The 23,943-nt window shown below is 47.9% G+C and overlaps 1 protein-coding gene across 1 annotated transcript; it reads right to left on the bottom strand.

The window, feature by feature from the left end:
* Positions 1–4,650: 4,650 nt before the first annotated feature.
* Positions 4,651–20,658, bottom strand: AMZ1 (archaelysin family metallopeptidase 1). The gene is made up of 7 exons (XM_074840900.1): positions 20,588–20,658; positions 12,970–13,303; positions 12,166–12,333; positions 11,150–11,278; positions 10,646–10,809; positions 9,073–9,249; positions 4,651–5,373 (listed from the first exon to the last, which is right to left on the bottom strand). The coding sequence occupies exons 2-7, from the start codon at positions 13,271–13,273 to the stop codon at positions 4,804–4,806; spliced, it is 1,512 nt and encodes a 503-aa protein (XP_074697001.1). The 5' UTR covers positions 13,274–13,303; positions 20,588–20,658; the 3' UTR covers positions 4,651–4,803.
* Positions 20,659–23,943: the final 3,285 nt, after the last annotated feature.

Below are 23,943 nucleotides of genomic sequence, written 5' to 3' on the forward strand. Positions count from 1 at the left end.
GCCCTTTTCTGGGCCAAAATATTCCTGTGAATTACAGCCCTATGAGATAGTGCATAGAAAAAGTTTAACACGTTTCTCAGTGGAGCAAGAAAGAGCTCTCTGGCAGTATCTGCTGGAACACATTGGTGTTATAACAGGGGCAGTGCCAGGCTCTTGAGACACTTGACCAACAGAGAGGGCAGGGGATTGGTTTAAGTTTTTGCTTTTGCCTGCTCTGAAGCTGGGTGGGGTTTGGTTGGTTAGTACCTGGTGGAGTTTTGAATTGCTGAATCTCCAAAGCTTTAATAAGAAATGCATTGTCACTGGAGTGCCTACCTGAGCTCAGCAGTTGTGAGCAGGTGCTTAAACTGCACCAATTTCAGTGGAATTTAAATTTTTTATTTGGAACACATGGTGGGAGGCTTGAATCAGGTTATCTTAGTGACACCATTTTTTCCATACTTGGCAATATTTCTGTATCTCAAACTATCTCATTTCATACAGCAAAGATGTCCCTTTCATAATTCAGCTGCACAGATGTTGCCCCATAAGAACAGAGGCTGAAGCAGTCAGTTTTGCAGGTAGGTTTGTCTGTTCAGTGTCAGTGGATGCTTGTACCTCAGGGAGAGCCGAAACTCGATAGATTAACTTTGAATTCTCTTCCCCAGATCAGACTAGAGTATCTCTTCTGGATTTTCAACAATCCAACACTCCGAAGATAAAAGTGAAAAAAATGGCTATTTCCCCAGGGAGAAGCTTCTCTAAAATGCAAAGTAGGCAGGGCTATATAGCTTGTATTTTTGCTGAAGTGTACAAGGTGTAAGGTTTGGGGTGCTTATAGTAATATTTAAGTATTCATTACAGCTCTTTCAGGAGAGAAGTTAAATCCTTGTGGTTTCTAGCTCCAGTCTGGTATCTTATTATCCTGTATAGGCCTGGGAGGAAGTTTATTCAGTTACTAACAAAAATTATCAAACTTTTGCCACTCTCACCAAGACTGACTGGCATCTTAGGAAGCTGCATGGTGTTAAGGGAGGAAGAGTTATTAGGAAGAGTGTTCAGGGATTTATACAAAAAGTAACCTTCCTTTAAAGCTGCTATTTTGCACAGCAGAAACAGACTTCAGTTAAAAATACCATTTTTAGAGGAGAGGGGTGCTCACATCCACTTATATCAGAAAGTGCTGGATACTGCTAATGTCTATGGAAGATGCTGGTTTCTCCTCTCCCACCTTTGCAAGCTGTTGTAGGCAGTTTCACCCCTAACTAGTAAAGAATCTGGGGATTTTTTTGCTGTTTTTTTTTAATTTTCCATGGACGGTTGTATTGTGCCCCCACTCCTTTCAATTACAGAAACTTCTTGTTTTAAGAGTAGGAGTGGAATGTTCTGTCTGTTTATTTTTGGGAGAAGATATTTGTCTTTATGAGCTTGTAAAGCTATTAAAAGACTGTTTTCTGCTCTGTTCAGGATTATAGACTTTAAAAGTTGTTTCAAAACAAGCATCCTTGAGCTTGGGGCAGAAAGGTTATGACTGGAGTTACTTTGATCATGGAGGATGCTCTAGGTAGCTAGAGGATGGTGTGGTCTGGGACATGAAAGATCACAGCACCTTCAGGAAGGAGTTACCTGGTTCTGGGGGATCTCCTGAAGACAGGTCATGAGCAGAGTGCATTTCTAGATCATCTCTCTGTCCTAACAAGGCACCCACAGGTCACCAGACAGAGAGGGAGGCTGCCAGCTGGAGCCCCGCCCAGGGGAGCTCTGTGGCAGGCTGCTGGTGCTGCTGCCCTTTGGGACTTGCCTCCTTTTCCATCTGCCTGCCCCGTTCCTTATGCTGCCTGTCTTCCTGCAGAAGGCTCACCAAAGTGGGGCTGAAGTGCTGCACAGTTCACACCCAGGTTCTCCTGCCCACTGTCTGCTACACAGGGAGACTGTTCCCAGACCATTTGTAACCAACTCCAAGCTTGGCTGCTGAGTTGCAAGTAACTTGTGGGTGTGCATTTATATATAGAGTACCCTACTACTTCTTGCTAATGGTTGATCGGCAGCTTGACCTTCTAAAATGACTCTGAAGTATCTCATCTGTATTTCTGTTCCACAGCTTACTCAGCAGCTTATTAGCTACAAGCTATGCTGCTGTTTCCACACTCTCCCAAGTAGAAGTAGCTCCCCAGAAACCTGCTGCCTAAAATGCAGGTCATCATATTTAGGGGCTTACCTTCAACTTGTTTTACTTCTAATTTCTGTCAGCTGTTTTCTGCCCCTCTACAACTCTGGCACACATGAAGAAGAGTAGGAATTGCACCTTTGTGCTTTAGTCCTGGTTATAACCTTGATTTTTCAGTGAAACCTTGGCCAGTCATTTTATCCCTCTGTGACCCAGGTTGCCTCCAGTTCTTACACTGGTGTAGACTGTGTAGCGTAAGTGCAAAGTACTACTTGCAGACCCTGGGAACAAAACGTTGCACTGTGCTGTAATGTACAGCAGCAGCGCTGAAAACCTTTGCTGATGTGAAGAGTAGCCCCCTCCATGGGAATGTCTTTGCGTGAACAAAAACCTGCAGTGTAATATTGCACAGACTGTCTCTCCTCCAGCTGCCGAAGGACTTAAAAGTGTATTCAGCCACTTTCTGCCTTTCACTGCAAAGCTACATCTTGCCTGTGGACCCTGCTGAGCTGCCCCTGTGAGTGGGTGAAGCTCTGAGTTGCCACGCTCATTTACTTTTTACCTGGAGTACTTCTGGACAAGATGAGCTGGTAAGTGGTGGTTCTGTCAGTGATGGTGTCAAAAATACCTGTTATTGGTAAGCAACAGCTCTTCAGCAAAAATTCATGCTTGCACAACAGAGCTAACATGAGTCTATAAGCCAAGTGTCGCGTAGGGAGTTTCCCATCTGTGACTTCTGCCAGCAGTTCAATTTGTTTCTGTGCCACCCTTTTTCTCTTTTGTCTTGGCACTTTGTTATGATAGAAAGCTGCCTCTTTGCCTTAGGCAAGATTGTCATCCTGAGTTTATGGCCTCTTTCTGGAAAGTTTCTGAAGTTCAGCCTAATGATTCAGTACAGAATCAAGTAAGAGCAAACAAGGCTGAACAAAAAGTAATCCCTTGCTTAAAATAGTAAATCTGTTAAGGCAACAACTGAGCAAGTATGGGGCAGTACATGGATTTGTAATTCAAGCAGGATTTGTTTGGAAAATTTCTGCTGCTGGGAAGAATGTCTTGGATGAGAACTCCATCGCCTTTGAGGCTGCCAGGAGAGGGCGGCAGCAGGGGCTCTGCTGCACCGCGCCTGCGCCCAGTCCAGGCGCGCAGCCTGGAAAAAACGCTTCCAGGAATTGCCGTCATCCATCCCAAAGCCAGAACTCCCTTTTTCTCCCTCTATGAATCATGTGGATGTGAAGTCATTTGTGTTTCCGGAATCCAGTTGAATTTATTACGAGATCATATTTTCTACTCACCTGCATGTGTAAATCTCAAGCTCCTCTCAATTGTCTTTCACTGATCCTCTCCCTTCCCACTCCAAAAGTGCACTGCAGGGTTACTGCATGGTTTAAGGCCCTCAAAGTGCACAGGGCAAGTGCTCAGGAAAGCGAAAGCTATTGGTTCCTCTGAGAGAAACATCCTTTCTCTTCTCTCTGCTGAACTGGACCCAGTCCTACCTGCTGATATTTTTAGACGGGAGAAGTCTGCAGCATGGCCATGCAGCTGTGAGCTGCAGAGAGCGTTATCAGTCCTGAGGTCTGAGTGAACTGGGGATGGAGAGAGTCAGCCTTCCCTTGGCGGGCTGCTGTTACAGAGCTTGAAAACCTGTCAGCCTCTTGAGCTCCATCTATAAATAGCCAGAGAGGAAGGGCATGCCCTGGCAGCGGGAAGGCAGGCTCTGCAGCCCCTGGTGACAGCACAGCACCCATCCCTGTTCAGTGGGTGACTTACAGAGCAAAGAAGAGGGGAAGGGCCAGGGTGTTAACTTCTCAAGGCAGAAAGAGAGGAATGTGTGTGTAGTTCCCCCTTGTAAGTTAATAATCAATGAGTGTGTGAATGTTTCCAAAGGTGTTCTCTCCTGTGCCAATCTACAGAGGATGTGAGTAGTTACTGCTCTCGGCTCCAAGCCTGGCTTTGTTTGAACTGAAGCAGCTCTGGAGATCCCCTTGAGTGTCTGCCAAAGGCAGTCATCACGCTAACACTGTTCTTTATGGCAGATGAACTGCCAGGGATCTTTCTGCTTTATGTGCTGACCCTGTGCCTGTCTTCCTCCATCTCTCCCCCCTACTCATAGCATGAATTCATCAGCCTCAGTTGTGCTCCTGTGCTCAGCACAACCTCCAGCTGACGGGGCAGTGACCAGAACAGAGAGGAACATTTGGTGTGGGGGAGAGGTGGGGAAGAAATATAATCTGTGCTTCAGACTGAAATGCTAAGCAGAGGAGAGCTCTATGTACGGGAGAGCTGCCCTGGTTTAATCTGCATCTCTGTTCAGATGGCCCAAGCTTCTGTGTGAGCATGTTTGGTGTTTAGCATGGGACCTCCTCCTGGCTGACTTCAGACCAAATGAAATATGGCAAGAAAATACAAGTGCCTACATAGGACTTGATGTGGGTTTGGAGTAGTGCTGTCGCTTAGACCAGCACAGGAAAAACCCTTCGAGAAGAACTGATCACATCAAAAATGTGTTAGCAATCTCAGAAAAAGAAACTTTTTATTCCTGTGGGGAGTTGCTGTTTCTTTCTGACAGCAACAACTTGTGGTGAGAAAGGTCAGAAGCAGGGCAGTAATGTAACAAAGACTGTGGGAGCAAAGCTGGCCTAACCCAAGGCACGCCCAGCCTAGTTTTCCTCCCATCGCCAACGATGAGGGGACGATTCCCCTTTGGACAGTTTTCTGGAACTCAGTTTCCTCCTCAAGGAGGAAAATTTGTCTCCCAGAACTTTCCGTAGCCCAGTGCTGTCCCTAGCAAAGGGTAGGTCCTTCTTCATAGCAGGCAGTTGTCCTGTAAACATTTCCCACTTAGCCAGGGCATCCACAGTCTTGTCTACTTGAGCCAGTTCCTCCTCAGAGACGTTCCTCTCTAGAGCAGCGATGCACATCTCCAGCCACAGTTCATAATCTTTAATGATATCTGTGGACTTGGTGGGCCCAGCAAGCTGGGGCTGGCTGTGCACCTCTGCCAGCGAACATGAATGCTCGTCCTGCTCCAGCTCCTGCCCGATGGAGAGGGCCTGGCTGCAAGTGTCCGGTGTCAGTGGCTCGGACAGGGAGGTCACAGCCTCGGAGTCGTTCTCGCAGCACATCCCAGAGTCTGAGCTGAACGGAAGGATGTCCTCTGACACGGACAGGTCTGCTGACTCTTGCCTTGGCCACGTGGACAATACAGTCTGTGTCCAAGCATAGAGCTTCTGTGGTAAGAGGAAAAAAGGTTTCACTTTGGAGAATGAAAGAAAACAGTTACACCTTTCCCAGTATTTGTCAGGTAAACCTATTCCTCTTGGATGGCTCAGCTGCAGATGCTGTGGTCCTCTCTGCCAACAGATGGGTTCAGATAACTCATGGTTGCCCTCTGAAGCAGGGGTTTTCTTTGTCCCATTTTCTTGGAGTCAGCATCTGTGGCAGAGCTGCCTCCAGCCAAACATGGACTGTATCTGCCCTGTTATTGAAGATGATGGGAGAAAACAGCACAAAATCACTCCCTGCTGTGTGGATGTGATCTCCACAAGAGCCAAACCAGTGCCTCTCTAGAGGAAGCTGTGTCATTATAAAAGCTCCTGAGATAGTGGTAAAGAATCTTGTTTCATCATGTGTGGTAACGTGCATTTTATTCCTAAGAATAGCTCTTCCCTCTTCAGCTGAAATGTACAAGTGGGAAGGCAGGGCTCCAGGAAAGAATTAATGAAAGGAAAATGTCTGAGACAATTTCCTTTTTAAATATTAAATGCTATAATAGGGCATATAACGGGTTGCTCCTGGCACATTTATTCCTTATGCTTTGGGGAATGAATCGCAGTACTCTAGTCATCACTGGATAAAAGGTGATCTCCTTTGCCTTGCTGACATGGGGGGGGGGGTGTGTGTGTCAGCTTTTTCACACCCTTGTGGCCTATTTCTTCATCTTTAGGTTCAGCAGCTCCCAGCTGATACCTTTGCAAAGCCCTGTGATTGCTTTGGGAAACACAAGGGTGACAGAATATTAACCTGAGAGGCCGGTCGCTGTGCTGGGTCCATACGTGCTCCACTCGGGGTGAGCTGTGGTGGTTGAGAAGTGGGCAGATCTCCAGCCCTGCAGAGCTCCCTTCTCCCGCAGCACCCCGCTGCTCCCTCCCCCTTCCCTCCTCTATTGCTCTCTTCAGGCAAGTGACAGAAAGGATAAAGAGCTCAAATTGAGTGGGTGGGAGAAATCGGCCCTGTTTCTCATTTCAGTCTGTGCATGAAGCCTCGGGGGAGAATTTCATACAAGAATAAAATGGACTCTTTCAGCTAAGTTAATCCACCCTGCCCCCTCCCTCTGGGGCAAGAAAAAATGTAAAGGGACAACTTTTCTCTTGCCTTGTCCCACCTCCAATAGCCCTTCCCTCCCTCTGGGTTTAAAAAACAAAGAAGGCACCAGAAGCTGCAATAGGAGCCTGACAAGGGCATGGGACAGCAAAGCTATTTGAAAGCTACAACCAGCCCATGATTTTATAATGTCTCTTAAAATTCCTAAGAGTAGTGAATCTGTGAAGGAATCAAAACTGCTAATTAGCACATTTCCCAAGAAGAGAAAAAGCTGCTGAGATGAGGATGTTCAAACAGTATATCTAGATTATTTAAGGCAAAAGGAGGAGATGATTGTCTCAAGATTGCTACCTGAACTCCAAAATCTTTTCTGCTTCTCACCGTCTGGGTGGTTTATTGATTCAAATTTGGGAAGAGTTTGTAGGGCTGCAGCCTCTTTTTATGTTCTCCCATTTAACTAGAAAGGGATAACTTCTTCACAGTTTTAGCTTGCCTGCAGGCAGGAGCATTTGAAGTGGATGCCCACCCCAAGTCAGTCACAAAGAATTAAACCTGTTGTCTGACACCTCAAGGGGCTCCAGGTTTTGGCACTGGGAGTTTTTTCAAACCCCTCTGCCATGACAGCAGTGTCATACCCAGCAGCAGTGCAGCCACACTGCACCCAAGAGCAAATACTGCGATTAACACCACAGTGAGAATGTAGCTAACCCAGCCTCAAAAAGCAGCTCGAGCACTGTTTTCTCCTACAGTGTGGCCACTACAAACTAACCTAGTGCTGTGTGCTGAACAGCCTGGGATGCTGCAGAAGCAGCAGGTGGAAACGCTGGTTGTGGTGGGGAAGCACCATGAGAATGGTTTGTTTTCAGTTTTCAGGATGACTCACACTGGAATAAGCAGCTGTAATGAAAAAATGGAGTATGTTTCTGAGTGCGACTCAGATAAACAAATTGAGGGGCTCTTCCTCCTGCATAAGGACTGGTTTCCTGTCCCACATGCTCTTCTGCCCGTAACCGTGTCTCAGTCACAGACTTCAGTGGCATTACCTGCTCCTGGCGAGGAACGGTCTGTGTCTGGCATTTCCTGTATTTATTATGAGTGTCTGGGGCTGTTATGTAGCAGGTGGGGATCTGTGCTAGTTTTCCAAAGGGAAATGTGACTTCAGACTTGCACTTGGCCAGCCACAAGCTCTCAAAACATACTTAGCAAGTAACTTTGCTATCTGATATTGTCTCCAAATGCTTTGTGCTTTCCTCTGTCAGGTTCCTTAACTATTTAATTCATCTCTGGCATTTATATTTCCTCTCAATGCTATAGCAAAGCCTCTTACAGAGATTATCACAACTGTCTTATACTAGCTTGTACTATATCTGGCTTGTACTATATCTAGCGTTTCCTTGTCAAGGAAGCAGATGTGACATTTGGCAAGTGTATCTCCTCTTCAGGTTTGTGTTCACTGTAGCCAGGGGATGCTGAGCCAATTACAGTATTTACTGCAGGTGTAAAGGCAAAAATGTTTCTAGAAAAGCTTAATGCAGGTGGCAGTTCTCTTCTCGAAAGCAAGAGCTAGATGCTGACAGGCTGGGTGTTTAAATAAACCAGAATTTATTCCTCTGGGCAATTTAGGCACCCCTCAGACAGAAGCAGGGACCAAACAGCCACGTCAGAGATGGGTCTAACACCACCGCAGATGCACAAACAAGCAGCAAAACCACACAAACGTGTTGTTTTCCCCCATGTCCTTTGCTGTACTTCTGTGCATCTGTTTCCAAGCTGAATGAAACTAGAGGCATCCCCCTTCTTGTTCTGCATGTATCTTGTTACAAATACAACCCACAGGCTTTAAGATAGGCAGCCGTGGAAAATCCTGTCTCTGAACATGATGTGTGTCAGACAGGAATTATAACCAGGGAGAAGATAGGGTGCTGAGTGACAATGATGACATTATTTCTATGCCACCAGCCATTTGGCTACTGAATCCTGCTTTTTAGACAGCAGAGGATGAAAACCCTTTCTAGGGCTAGGGGTGTCTTCGCACTATTCCTGATGTTGTCTAAATGCGGTGTTAGCAGTTTTATGGATGGGAGAGAAGAGACAAGAGATCAGTCTGAGACCCTCCACTTATCAGGCGGTAATAATTTGGGATCCTTTCTCATATCTTTAAACAGAGGAACTGCAGCAGAGTACGCACTTAACATTTTGTTCCTGTTACCAGCAGCCCCAGGGAGGCAGAAAACTCTGGTGGCACGTAGGAGAGGGTATAGATGTGGGAATCACTGCAGCCACTGACACTCTGGCTTGAAATCTGCCTGCCTGCCCCCCGCCTTCCTTTTCAGGAGCAGCAAATGTGGTCAGACTGTTGCCCTGTCCCTTGTGAACACCCAGAAGCCCTAGAGCTTGTGTAAAGGGCTACATTAGTCACGGACCGTGCATACAACACCAACACCCTCCTTGTTGAGGTGTAAGCTTGATTTCTTAGCACCTTGCACTGAGGGCATCTGCGTTTAACACACTGCTACAGCACATTTAATGCTGTGGCTTGGGGTGAGCCGCTCTGCTCCCTGCTCTGTCCCTTTGCTCCAGGAAGGGCTGGTGGATCTGTCTCTCACCCTGTAGCGCTCGATGAGTTTGAAGCCCACGACGTGCTGCAGCTTCCGAAGGCAGATAGGACACAGCTCCAGAGGCCGCAGCAGGGCTTCGTCCAGGCTCAGCGCGCCCTGCATGATGCACTGCAGCCAGCGGCAGGTCCCCAGCCCCATCAGGTGGCAGATCTCGTGACAGGTCACCTTTCAGGGAAGCAAAAATCACAGCAGCGCATGGTCATTCCTGCTTCCACTGCACCCGCCTCTGCTGTTCCGCTTTCCCCTCTCCCCGATAGTCCAACCAACCCATTGCTCAGCCCTGGCAGTCCTCCAGCCTAGGCCCTTCCGAGGTGAAAGGGGAACGTGGCTCCCTTCTTTTCAGATACCCCAACATCCACGTTTGTTTGGTGGAGGGGGAAGGGTGGGTGTGTTTTTTAGAAGCAGCTGTGGGAAGACCTTGGCGATAGATAGCACGTTCAGAGGTGTAGGGCAGTGCTGCTGCCACTCTCTTCCCCAAGGACAGTGTGGTGTGTGTTTCTTTTTTTTTTTTTTTTTTTAGTTAAGGGGGAAAACCTGTTCCACTGGGGTCTGAAAAGAGCAGCACAGTCCATGTGAGAAATCTGTAAGAAGCTGTTGGCAATAACAGATCTGGGTCCTTCCAAAGCAGACGCTCTTAACATTTGTGCCAAAGTAAAAACTAAGCTGGAGTCAGCTGGCCAAGCATGACTGCCTTGGGAATTGGCAACCGCAGAAAGGCTGAGGATGGAGGATTCCCCTCCTACTCCTGTTGCCACCTAACATCATTTAGAATTACAATGGGAAGAGACCTCAGACTAAAAAATCCCGAGCCAAATACCAGGGGAGACAGAGGGAAATGGTATTGAAGGTGTTGGTGTGTCTGTTCCCCATGGGTCAGCTTTGGGAGAAACGCTGGAAGCAGGGCTGGCACAAGGGCAGAGAGGAGATGCTGGGATGAGGGAGGACAACGCTCCTGAAGAGGATGTGTTAGAGTTGAATGAGGTTTAAGGGGATCTGCATATAAATATACGTGCAGACTTGTCTGAGGTATTTTTCTCATCCATCTACATAAGCAGGTCTGGCAAGTGGTCCTCTCCCCTTATGGATACCGATGTCTGAGGAAGACACAGTCACCCCTTCCCAACCAGCCATTAGTTAACACACAACTCCACTAGATATTCTGATTAACCTCCACATACTGTATCAGCTAATAGATCCTACTGCACGTGCATCCCGTGACAAGCAAAATGCTCAGATTACCCAAGTATAAGCCTGGGAGCTGGGCAGGGTTTTTATCTCAGTGTTGCTCCATGACATAAGACAAGTCCTGTAGCCTCACTATACAGCTGATGCTATAGTTTGTTCCAGGGGCAAGGGGAGTAAGAGTTGTCTACATGGTGCACTAAAATACAAGCTCTTTAGGACTGTGTTAAGTGTGTGGACTTAGCTGTGATTGTCTGCATCTTCTGGAAGCAGAGTCTCATGCCTGCTTCACTGGGCTGAGACGTGGATTATGCCCAGACCTTCAATATCTAACCCTACATGGCAAGAAATATGGGGTGCAGGAGATTGGTGGTCCTACCTTACAGCACTGGACCATCTCTTGGGCACTGAACGGCAACGTCCGGTCTCTGCTTTCCTTGCTGACTTCGCATAACTGTTCCTTCTGCATGAGTGGGTTCAAGCTGCTACAACCAGCCTGGGGGAAATCCCCAGAAAATCTGGCAAAGCTGCAGACTCCCACTTCTGTAAAGAGAAGCACATACAAGTTAGGCATCAGCTCTCTTATGACTGTCTCGTCTTAGGCAGCATGAAAAGAAAGCTGTTGCAGCACAGTCCAATTGAGGACACAGGGTGTGATGAGATACACTTCCCAAAAGGTTTGTAGCATCTCAGTTACTTTTGTCTGGATCAGGAGCCCTGACTCCCCTAATTTTAAATTGGGAAAGCCTAGTTCCTCTTAACATGGAGTGAATAAAATTTTAAGGATAGGATTTGGCTATTCCAGTCTCCCAGGGAAGGTTTTTTGATACAGTGCTGCCTTATTCACATGCTGTGCTAGGAGATGACGGGACACCAATCCCACCTTGTCCTGGCAGGAATTTGCTGAACGTGAAGCTCCAGGTCTCACATGGGTAAAGATCCAGCAGAGTGAGTCCAAGGACACACAGAGCATCCATGGGCTTGTTGTTCTTCAGGAAATTCAGGATCCCATCTGGACAAATACAAGAGAGATGTTTGTTAAAATGAAGCATCCCTGGAAGGCATGCAAGAGCCAGAATTTCTGCTGCTCACAGGGACGAGGATGTAATCCAAGCCACAGACAGGCCGAGCTGCTGGATTCAGCATCTCAGATGAAGAACCATGAGTGTGTTGCCCATCCTCTCAAGTTGGAGTACAAGCAGACCTGACTTTGGAAGTGATGCTGAGCACAGAGTTAAAACAAAGAAGAGCTAAGGGCAGAGGTGTAGGCTAATTCAGTAGTAACCCATGGAAATAAGACCTGGAAGTAGAATTTCCCTACAGGCATTTCAGACCTGAGCTGGAGCAGCCGCATCGCTGCAGTGCTGCGTCTGTGCTGAGCACGTGCTGCCCGCGGTACCTGCAAACAGCTTGTTCCAGATGGATGTTTGTGCAGTGCGAGTTTGGCAGCTGACAAACCCATTTCCCTGGGGAGCTGTGTGACACTTGAACCCAAATTTCCGAACATGAAAGGCCTGTGAGTTCCCCACCTGCACCACCCAGGCCACTAATTTACTTTGGCTCTGGACAAGAGATGGGAGAACTCAGACTGCACCAAATCAACAGTGCCTTCCCGCGGAGCTGATCCAATCACTTTGCAGAGCAGGCCCTAAACATAATAGCACTGAAAAATACAAGCAGCGGAGGAAAGTATGATGAAAGTCACTTTGTTTTTTATTTCTGTTTCCAGCCTCAAGGTTCTGGGTTTTCCATGGGAACAGGATTTCTCCCTTCTCACTCCCTTCCTCATCCCCTCCCTGCTCAGGCAATGAAGGGCTATTTCAGGCATTTCCTAAGGGAGGGCTCACGCCCCCATGCCAAGCTGATGTCTCTACGGGCTCCCCGCTCCCAGGTCCTTACCTGCATGAAGCTGCACCCTGTCCGAGTCCCGGCTGTGGCGGTAGCAGCAGTGGATGGAAGAGATGGGGATGGAGGGAAGGCACTTTACACGGAGACCCAGGAAGAAAGACTCAACACAGCTCTGGAGGGAATCCAGCAGTGAGAGCCCGGCAGGCCCTTCAGTTAAGTCTAAAAAGAGAAGCTCTATTATCAGTTCCTTAAAGCCAGGGTGAACATTAAGGTCTGAAGGGGTTTTGTGGGGCTGGCCACAGCAACTGGGGAAGAAGAAGGCTGGTTCATTCTGAAATTAATTGCTTACTCTGGGATGTGGCGGACATCTTAGATGCTTATACAGATATGGAGGAGAAGATGGGGCTCCTTCTGAGAGGTGGCTCGAGGCATTAGTACGCTCTCTCATTAGCAGAGCAGATGTGCTAGGAAGGTTGTCTCCTATTTAAGTTGTGCAGAAAGATTAATGTGGGAACGGGTGACTGTTTTTAATGAACCATCAGGGATGGAGCTCGAGAAATGCTGTTTTATCCAGCATTGTTTTACAAGTAAATATATATGTATGTATACACTTATTTGTAGCAAGTCTCATCCAGGGCCACACATACCATTTACAGGGCAGGTCTACTAATGGTTGTCATTGTGGCTTGTAACTCTGGACTGGGGACATGTCAGAGCCTTCGGTATTACACTTGTCTTTGTTATGACAACTGTGTTTTGCAGGTTAGTCCTTAGAAGAGGATGTTAGTAACATTCAGCACTACCCACCTCCCTCCCACATCTTTCCAGGTAGCTCAGTGAAGATGCCCACATTACCTATAGGTTGCAGGTAAATGTGCTTTCTACAGAAGTTCTGCTTCCTCCTCAGCATGGCGTGATAGAACATCTCAAAGTCCTCAGGGGCATCAGGGTGGCTGAGGAGCCAGTCGAAAGCCGTCCGGATGAGCAGCGTGCAGAAGAGCGTTCTCTGTGGGTTGTAGGCTTCAGAGAGGAACAGCTTCTCTGCCCTGGAGAAGGCTTTGGCATAGAGCTCCTGCAGGGCTGGGTTGGTGGAGATCAGCGCATCCTTCAGAGCCCGGGGCCCAAAGCTGAATTCCTGAGCGTGTTTGCACTGCAGCATCGTGGAGAGACCCACCGGCTGTGGCACTGCCTGCAGGAGGGGACACAACCATCAGCACATGGCCTCACGAGGAACCTGGAAACCTTCTCACACTTTTCTCTAGGAACAGTTTGCCCTAAGATCCATGCCATAAGGTTTGATTGGGAGCTTACAGATGCTGTACATAGTGCTGGCCAGGAGCCCTATGCATTTATGTGAGAGTAGCTGTTATAGGATGCTTTACATCTGCATGTATGTCACTGGTTTATGGACAATGTACCAGTAGATGGTGCTCAAGAATGCATAGCCCCATTATTGCTACCAGATGTCTGGATTAAATCAGATAGTTGGATTTTATTTTTTTTTGTGCTGTATCCTGAAATCCCAATAACACGGGAAACACCTCTGTGTGTTGTGCAACTGGCTGCACTGGCCCTCATGTGATGTTGAAAGGTCATGTTCCTTTTTGCTTGGGCTAAACAACACTCCTTGGGGCTCTCAAAGGCATAGGTCCATGGCAGGAAAGATGAGGTAGATCTTGGTCTTTATTTATCTATCTATCAGAAGCTTAAACTTCTGACTTACGTGACACCAGTGAAAGCAGCTGTTCACTGTTGACAATTTTCTCGAACAGCTTTTAATCCTCACTCTTAGGTTTTGACCCGAGGCATCTGCTGGCTCACAGTGCTGTTGTCAGGCTGCAAGATGTGGGAAGGTTTGCCCAGCCTGATCCATAGGTGGGACTTGGTGTGCAAGACTCGTGTTTGCTGGTGCTGCCTCTCTAGCAAGATATGTGTGAGCCCATTGCCATCATGAATAACTTCACATCACACTGTGTTAGCATCAAGAATGCCAATGATGGTGTAAAGCAGTAAATAAAGAGCAAATGAAAGCCTGCAGCAGAAATTAATTAATTCAGAACATCCCAGAAATAACTTCTCCAGGGTCCTTTCTAAGGTCAGCGTTTTCCAAAGCTGCAGAAGTCAAGCACCTATTTCCCATTGCAATTTATGCACTTATGGAGATTCCAGTAGACATCTTGGGGAAAGGGAAGAAAAAGAGGAAACAAAGTACAACCCTGATAGCTAACCTGTGTCTGGATTTTTCAAAAGACAGACATTCATTTCTTGTAAGGAGATCACGCCAAGTAGAAATAGAATATTTTGGAGCAGTACTCTGGGCAAAGGTGCCTACCACAGGTAAGTGCTCCACCTATATACAGCAGAATGGAAAATACACAGGTATACATGCATAAAAGCACAGGAATAAGTATTATCTTCTATTAGGCAAGTTAATACTAACTTAAAAGAAACCAGACAAGCTTTCTGGGTGGATAAGCAAATGTATCAACTGCTGACCACCACCATTATAACAGCATCATTCAATCACAGAAAAAAAGAAGTAAAATGTTTTTAGGAGGAACTGGTTAAGTCTGTAATTTAAGCAGGTCTGCAGCCTAGCTCTGTCAGGTAAATGACATTCAGTGGCCCTTGAGGACAGCAATATAAGAAGAGAAATCAGTGTTTAAAAAATAGTACCAACACAAGACAAAGTCTTTCCTCAGTTATGCAGAGAAGGCTCTGGTAGTTTGCACCGTAAGAGAAAGGTGACATCCCACTAAAATTAACACTGAATTTCTTTACATCTAACCCTTGGGAAGATATCTCTATGTATAAACAGTCCTTAAAAAAACTCGTTTTGTGTGATCTTTTTTGGCACTAAGGGTATGTAGCCTAGAAGAGGGAGCGGGTAAGCAGTTTTATTTTTGCAAGCTCTGTATTTTGCTAGCATTAAAGGCTGACAGTAGACAGCACGGTGGGATCTGAAGTGGTACAAGGGCCCTAATCCAATGAAAGTTTAGAAATAAAAGCTGTGATGCTTTCTCCGCCACCTATTATTGCCCAAAAAATGCCCAAACCACTTCTGCTGGTTTTTACAGGTAGCAACAAGAGTTTGTGTTGAGGTTGTTCTGTGCTTTGTCACCCAAATCTCCACACTTCTGACTTGCTTCCAGACTTGGGAGGACAAAGTGAGAGTCTGAGCCCACCAGGTCATCAAGGGTTTTGCCTTGGGCTAGGGTGAAGATTTGCCTTTTCCTGAGGTCTAGATTTCACTTGTTATGCCCAAACTTTAAATAAAAGCATCACTTTTCCAGTCATATGCAGAACTTAGACTCAGAAACTATTAGCAATGTTAACATGACTAGGATGTGATCCTGTGAGCTAGTGACTGCCTGTTGCTTGCAGGGAAATCAAGGAGAGACTTTGCACTTGGTCCAGGTTGAGAGTGATCTTGTCAAAGAAGGTTTCTGAGAAGCACGAGCCACTTTGATCAGTGCTTCCTGGCAATAAATGGAGTGTGGGTCTGGGGGAGGAGAAGCTGGTTAGAAAATGAATGGATTTTTCTTTTCTAAATGGGATGTACGCAACAGCAGATACAATGAGCGCACAGTCTTGCAGCATGTGTTCCCCGGGGCTCTCTCAGGGAATATAGTGTGTACCCAAAGCTATGGGATATACATTGTTTCCCATGGCTGCCTAAAAGGGGACATTCACCCAGCTCCAGACATTCCCAGCTATGACTACGGGTGTTTTGTGAATGTCCACCATGCCCAAGGATGTCCATGATTACACTTGAGTGGTTTGAAAGCTCAAGCATGGGAATTCACTTGCAACGCAGAGTCTGGAGTGACATGTGCCTCCTTCTCTGGTTTTACTTCCCACAGAATAGCAGCAACCCATTATGTTCTCCAAATCCAACACAATTACTTCTCTTTAACAAGATTTTCTAAAATACTTCACCGGAGAAAATTAATGCTTCAGAAAATTTTTATGGACAACTTTAGCAGTTCAAAAAAGAAACCGTTTTACAACATTAACCATAGTAGATGTTATTTGTTCTTGATCTAATATATGGATATAGTGTTTCATTAACTGAAGTAGTGCAAAAGGGCTTTGTAATTTCTAGCTCTTATGTCGAGGGTGCCTTGTATAACTCTTCGATAGACTGCTTCAGGAGGGAATGGGACTTTATCTTGGATTTTTCCACACCCCCCCCTCAGTGTCTAAGGTGCCAAGGTGGTGATGAAGAAGTGGAAGCACTGATGCATCCTTCCACCTTCTAGGTATATAGGAAGGGGACATCATGTCTTTAAAGAAAAAAAAGTGGGTAGTTTGGCCCCTTGTTTAATGACAAGCCATAGGACTTTACTAGCAAGTCCCGAGGAGGAGAAAGTAACTCTTTTTATTTAAAAGGCCAGTAACTTGTAGTTGCACTGGAGGAAATGCTTTAAGCAAAATAATAATTTAAACATCTGCTGCAAGTGGAGACACTCACCACATCCACTTGTGTGCCATTCTCTACTTTTACCATTAGAAAGAAGCATCCTATTCCCAATCTGCATTTTGTTGTTCCATCTTGCAGCCATTTGCTAATGTCATTTTTCCAGAACAAGGAGCATCCGTATTGGATCGTATGAATGAGCAATGCCCATCTGTGCAGTATGAAACATGAGCCTGTGCCCTCCTGGCACCCACAGGGTCCCTAACAGGGCAGGGAAGAGTCAGCCTGTGCTGCAATCTTACTCCAATTTATGGAGACCTCCGTCTCTCTTCTGTTATTCATCTTTCATATTATTCATCATCACATCCCTGCAGTGCAGTGGAGACACACAAAACCCAAAGGTTTTGGCACTTGGCTCCTTGTCTGCTGTTGGGGACAGCCTTTTCCAATGATTACATCGTAGGAACCCAGTTGTGGCCTTTCTGCTTGTGGTACGTGCCATCAAGCAGGAGCTCCAAGGACAACACAGGCCCTACATCTGGCTTTTGGTAACATATTTCAGATCAGGTTGGGCATATTACACAAATCTTTTTACTATGGAATTTGACAGATTTTTTTTTCGTGGTGGGTGTTTTCACAAGAAATGTCCCCAAAATCCAGTCTCAGCACGTGACAGCTGAGCAGTCAGCACGCTCCCTTTCTTGCAGTAACCTGTAATGCACTTTATGTGCAATTCAGGTAACTCATAAATTATTCTCTTTGCAAATCAGGCACCTATAAATTATTCTCTGTAATTGAAAATTACCTATGAATTATTCTTTTTGTAATTCACAGTTATGTCATTTATTCTCTATTATATTGACATTGCTTTCTTGGACAGATATGCGTGGGGCTGATAGTAACAGTGTAATTCTCGAAAGCCAAGGCAATATCGTACAGTGCGAGTTCGTTCAGGATATTCTGACAAGATAGAAATGGTCTTGTGTGCAGAAAATCTATGTTGTACAGGTGCAGAGAAGGGCAGTCAGTACATAATGGATTTATTTGGTATTTTATGGAATTTGGCCCTAACATTGTATATTTTTATATACTTTTTTTAAAACTTTTTTTAAAGCTGGTCATTCTAAAGCTGTTTATTTTATAAGTTAGCTTGTAAGTCATTTCTAATGCTGACTCGCTTATATACACTTCAGGCTACAGATGCACAGAAGGAGATTCATTCTGTTTCCTTCCCCCCTTAGCTCTTGTGAAGTATTTAGAGGCAGATTCACTTAACTGGGCTCTTTGGGTGTCAGAGGGACATTAGCAGAGTCTCTTAAAACTGATTAATTGCTTAAGTTAGGTGCTGTACTGTAAACAAGCAGTGATAGTGCAGAAAATTCATAGCCAGTCAACAGAAATGAGAAGCCCAGAGCAAACATAACAAGCATTAACTAATTATCAACACATGCCCTTGTTGCTTAATAGCTCTTTGCCTGAGATTTGCAGTTGGTGTCTGCTGCTGCTACTCTAGGATCAGTCTCTCCTTCCCGGTATCACAAGATGACAGCCAGCCTGGAAGCAATTTTCTCAATTTATTTGTTGACATGTATAGAAAGATATTTTTCTTGACTGAGAGGCTGAACTCTCAGTGGGTAAGGAAGTCCAGTGCAATGGGACAGAGGACACCAAGGTGTGAGAGCATTTAAGCCTGGTCCAAATAAAGTTCTCACTAGTCCAGCTCCTTCCTTGAGGATCTAAACACAGCCCCTTGCACAGAGCCAGGCTTTGCCTGCTGAATGTGCTCAGCGACTGGGGCCAGACCAAATCTGTTTGGCCAGATTCAGACCTGAAATGGGGCAACTCCCAGGGGCTGTGGGGGAATTTCAGGATGCTCAGCACTTCTCAGGATCAATTTCCTCTGCTCATGGCTAAAATACACTCTGGGCCTGATCATCCCCATACGTGTACCCACAGGGATCTGTAACTTCTTCCATTCGCTTTGCACTAAATGGCCACAAAACACTGAGTCAGATCAAGTTAGATAAAACCTTCTGGCCCCACGTACTGCCAGATCCCAATAATATTTATGTGTAATGTCTCTAGAATATGTTTGTGACTTGGAAACAGATGCTCTGTGTGGTCTCTCTCAAAAGGAGTCATTCCTGGAGCTGTGGAAACCAACCAGGATACACACATGCATTTACTGGGAGGAGAATCTATCTGTCATATTGGAACTGTGATTGACATGTTATTGCCACAAGGCTCAGTCTTGGAAGTTTGTCCTCGCATGGATCTTCCTTGTTAATTTACTTGGACTGTTGGGCAAGTCGGATGGACAACTCGTACACAGAGAAGTTTGCAGGATGAAAGACTAGATTTGTAAAGGTCATTAAATACCTAAGATGGAGACAGATGCTTCCATCTGTCCTTATTTAGGTGTTCCTATTTAAGTGTTCTTAAGTATTTAAGAACATCTCCACATCCGCTTTGCCCTTGATTTTGTTTTACATTAAAGCCTGCTGTCTTCAATACACTTTTCTTCATTTGAATATGTATTAAGGACATATATTATCCCTAGTTTCAGTCTTCTGTCCTAAGGATTTTATTTATTCTATCATCATAAATAATACTACTTTTTTTCCAGTGTCTTCTGAGACTTTCTAAGTGCCATCCAAACATTCATGAACTTCTCGGTGCTACCTTCCAGGAAGTAAGCTGAGGGTACCTGCCTTTCCCTCTCCTCCCCTTCACCCATTTATTCATCATTTTCAGTGCTTTCTCTGTTCATTTTAGTCTGGTTAAACTCTCTGTGATGCTTCTCCCATGCACACGTGTGATGAAAGGCTGGCTGCATTCTTCTTCCCTTGCTCTTACATGAAACAAACCTCTACAACCTGCTGGCTGGTTCCTGTGCTAACCAAAGACCCAAAAACACCGAGCAACACCTACCAGCGCTGTACAACAAACCTAACACTGCAGAGATACCCGATCTCTAATCATTCACAGCTCCAGGCACTTTGCTCTTCATCATACTTGTCTAGACAGACTAAATGGTTTCTGCAAGACAACCCCAGTGTTAGCCAGGAGAGAGGCTGCATTTTCCATACAGATGAATGCCCAAACAGGTATGGCTATGGTTAGATATTCCCTCGAGCACAGGCATTATAAAAGTGGTTCATCATGCAGTATAAATGCACTGTAATGCTGTGCCTCCTCCCAAGAAATCAAGTGCTTTTTAAGTGGTGCCGCCAGGTAGGGGGATGTTTATGTGCATTTTACAGCCGAGGAGAAGGAGGGGGCTCCCAGGTAGTAGTACCACGGCTGAGGAGCCACAAAGCCAGCACGGCTTGGGTGGGGGGCCAACGACAGACCCCAAACCCAAGATTTCTTAGTGGCCAGCTGCACCCTAACCGCCAGGCAGCTCTGCCAGCCCCGAGGGCTGCAGGGGAAGAGGCATTTTCTGGAAAGGCTGCAGAACCAGGTCCTGCTCCTGGGACACCTGAGCCCCCCCGGCCCCGCTGGTTTGGAAAAGGGGCAGCTGATGCTGATCCCCGGGCGGGGATCGCCCGGGTGGGTGCGTGGGGAAGAACCGAGTCCCCCAGCACCCTGGGACGATGCACCAAGCACGGCCCCGGCACCGCTGGGCAGGATGCTCAGCCCCTAGCACCCCAAGGCCCCCGGGGACGGGGGGGTGTGCATCAAGGACGGCCCCGGCACTCCAGGAGAGTGCCCCGGGCAGGACCCCCAGCGCCCCGCGGGGAGGATGCTCCGAGCACGGCCCCCAGCCCCCGGCGTGGGGTGGGGGATGCCCCGAGCACGGCCCCCTGCACCCCGGCGGAGGGGATGCCCTAAGCAGGACCCGCCATCACCGGGGAAGGATGCCCCGAGCACGGCCACCACCCCCCGAGGGAGCGATGCCCCGAGCCTGGGCTCCCCCCGCCGGGGGGTTCCCGCCGCACCCCGGGGCCGCCCGGACCCCGCTTCCCGCTGCGCCGGGCTGTGCCCCCCCCCCGCCCCGGTGACGGTGACCCCCGGGGGCGGGGAGGGGGAAGGGGGGTGCCCAGGACTCACCGCCCGCCGGGCCGGGGCTGCGGAGGCCGGGGAGGTGCGGCAGGGCCGGGGCACCCGGCTCGGGGCTGGCGAGGCGGAGCGGAGCCCGGCAGCGGCGGCGGCAGGAGGAGCAGGAGGAGGAGGAGGAGGAGGAGGAAGGAAAAGGGGGAGCAAAGAGGGGGCTCGGCCCCTCCGCTGGCAGCCCGCGGGATTCGCCGAGCCGCCGCCGGGAGCCGCCTCCCGCCGATGCGCGGGGCAACCGCCGGGGGCACCCTCGGGCGGGGCTGCCCGGGGGGGCAGCTGGTGGGGGGAGCGGGGTTGCAGCACGGGGTGTGGAGGAGAGCGGCACCCCGCTTGGCCGATCTTCCCCTGCAGACTGGGGAGGTGGGAAAGAGAAGGGGGGGTGCTGGGGAGGAGGCCGGGCTGCGGCCGCCCTGGGTGGTGGCAGAGGGACAAGCCCCCACGGCCCCGGGAGAAGGTGGCCGCAGGCTGGTGGCAGCGGCAGGTCCCCCCCCAACCCCGCCCCGGCTCGCTGGAGCCCGGGAGAGAGGAGTGAGAGCAAAGTCAGAGCTCATTTTGGGAAACGCAATCCCGAAAGAGCCCGGGGCTGAGCAACGTGATGGTGCTACGAGGACTAAAAGCTCTTTAATCTCTGCCCTTATTAAGAGCGGAATGAAGCAGTGGGGTGTCTGGGGACCGAGCACTAGTTCTGTGGTTACGCCTGCGACTGATGCCATCTCCTCCGTGGGAGCCGTGTTTGCATTTGCCTTGATGCTTCGTTCAGTGCATCTCTCCCACATGACCTGGATGCATTTCTGCGTCCCATGACGTCCTTTAATTTGGGAATATTATCTGTTCTTGGAAAGGTTAATTACGTTAGAGGAGTGGATCTCTGTTCCCATTTCTTCATGGCTTCGCTTATTCTAGCTTTCATGTTTTGATCCCTTCAGTGCTTTGATCCCTTATTTCTGCCATCCCTAGATGGAAGGAGAAAGGAATACCCTGGCTGGGACCTGGGTGTGTGCCTAAGTGACATAAGCAGAAATGAGGAAAAAAATATGTTCTACAGCCTCGGGAGCTGTAGTGGCAGCCCAAATGCTGCCCACATGCCCAGCACAACCAAGGGCCTTGCAAGGGCCAGCAGGAATGTCCTGCTGCAGACAAGGTGGCTGTAGAAGTGGAGAAATGACCATGTGCCGTGCTGCGGGGTTAGCCAGCACCAGAATAAGATCATCCCTGCGTGCTGCAGCCTGCCGTCCCCAGGACCTGCACTGCTCTTAGGCACCGTCGGCATCACTGGTGAAAAACTGCCCTAATTTGCTGCTGTCATAATCAGGCTGAGAGGTGAAGCAGCAGCTTCTCCTGGCAGCGGCAGCTGCTCTTGAAGCCTCTTTGTGGGAAACCTTCCCGAGATTCAGCGTGTGGGGAGGGCAGGAGGGAGTCCTAAGGCCTTGTAATGGCATCATCTTCCACTTCGGCTGCTACCCCAAGCACAGGAGATGCCCTCCGTGCTGTTTTAATTTGTTTCTGCTTGTAATTAGAGTTTATTTGTATTAATTAACTTAAATTATCTATTTGCAAGTTGCTCATAGTACAGCATCAACATGTTTAGAACAATATAAGCCTCAAAGAGTCAGCTCCTGCCCCGAGGAAGCCATGAGCTAACGCAGCACAACTACTGTCCCAATATAGCGTGCTCCAAAAATGCATTTTTTTGGCTGAGAAACCTATTGCATTTAAACTTAATAATTAATACTTAGTTTAGCTGCCAGACCACTGACTGACCAGCACAGGTAGCAGGACTGGTGTTGTTATCAAATATTCTCCTAACGATGCATTTATCCTGGGCAGACGCAGGAGGAGGTGGGTAGTCCTTGCCCAGGAGACCTTACAGTGAGGGAGGTGGAGAGCAGCAACAGAGCGAGCGATGAGGAAACAGCCACACATTCACTCTCTGATGTTTTAGGGGGCAAGTGGTTTTGTTAAGAGAAGATCAGTATGACAGAAAGGGAAAAAGGGAGGAGGAGATGGTCAAAAATCAGATGAGAAGTCAGTCAGGACTTGGAGAGGGCAGACGTGCAGGGAATTGGAGGGACAGCAATTTAAGGCTGGGGAGAGAGTGGACAGGCGCCGGGACGGCTGCGCTCAGCATTAGCTCAGCTGCGATTAAAGCTGGTCGCGGCAGAGACGTGACGCTCACCACAAGTGGCCTTTATCTGCAGTGAGCAGCAGCAATCATTACTCTGCTTCTAAACTCAATTGTTTATGCCGAGTTGCGTTTCCTAGAGAGGCCATGATCCATTGCCTCCGCACAGAAGGATGTAAAATACAGAGGAGCGTGCCTTGGGTATGTGAGTGTAGGAAACTTCATGGAGCAGCATGTCCTCGGCGGGAAGCAGAATGAAAAAATCCCCAAACTCATGCCTAAGATTGGAACTTAAGCAACTGTAGTTGTTTAGCTGAAGAAAGTTGTATAGCGATACATAAATAGCTCCACAAGGAGAAAAGGCAGGTACCCAAGAGCTGTTTAAGCCAGAGAGAAGAGACGTAGCCCAAACCCACAGCTGCAGGCTGAAGCCAGACAAACTGAAATGAGAAAATAGGCGTTAATTTTTTAAGAATGAAGTTGATTAGCTGCTGGAACAAATTACTGGAGAAAGTGAAAGTCTTTCCATATGGTAGCATTTTCCAATCAAGATAAGATGCCTTTCCACAAGATGGGCTACAGCCAAACATGTGTTGTTCAGTTCAGCAGAGCAAGGATGGAGTGAAATGTAGTGGTTTCTGCTTTGAGGAGGTGACTTTGTGATCCCACCTGGCCTTTAGGAAATGAATTGAAGGCTGTGCTCTTGGTGTGTATTTCTAAATTCCCCCCATGTTAGCTGTGATGCTGCTGGCCCTGAGGGTCGTCCCTTTTTGCATAGCAGCTGGGCAAGGGTGGCCAGAGGGTTGCTCAGACTCAGCCTGTCTGATGGAGTTCTTGTGTCCTGTCCTGGCAGCCAAGCTGTGGGGTTGGTGTGTACAAGACTGGTGGTGAAAACCTCTGTCTGGTCCCTCTGCATTAACCACCTCAGGTTGACACAAGGCTGCTGGACACCCGGCTGGAGGTAGGTGACCCCTGGGCAGCATCAGTTGGCCACCCCGAGCTGACGGAGGGTGAGCTCTGCACTGGCTGCCGGGGCTTTTTCGGTTCTGCCACTGACCTGCAGTGTGACAGGGGCAAATCTTTTCCCTTCTGACTCCCAGTTTCTTTTTCAGCCTTGCTTGCCCTTTCAGTTTGACCCAGGGCTTCTGCAGGGGCTCTCTGCTGGTGGGATTACTCTCTGAATACCTGTGCAGTTATTTTTCAGAAAGCAAATTTCTTGCTGCAGGTGTGG

Source organism: Strix aluco, chromosome 15 (genome assembly GCF_031877795.1).
Source record: "Strix aluco isolate bStrAlu1 chromosome 15, bStrAlu1.hap1, whole genome shotgun sequence".
Classification (NCBI taxonomy): domain Eukaryota; kingdom Metazoa; phylum Chordata; class Aves; order Strigiformes; family Strigidae; genus Strix; species Strix aluco.

Bases quoted from the DNA above. Each gene is read 5' to 3' on its own strand.
- AMZ1 (XM_074840900.1), bottom strand. From the start codon at position 13,273: ATGCTGCAGTGCAAACACGCTCAGGAATTCAGCTTTGGGCCCCGGGCT. The intron at 12,334-12,969 runs GTAATGTGGGCA...TTCTCTTTTTAG, and splicing joins CATTTACCTGCAACCTATAG to ACTTAACTGAAGGGCCTGCC. The intron at 9,250-10,645 runs GTAGGACCACCA...CTTCCCTGAAAG, and splicing joins AGATGGTCCAGTGCTGTAAG to GTGACCTGTCACGAGATCTG.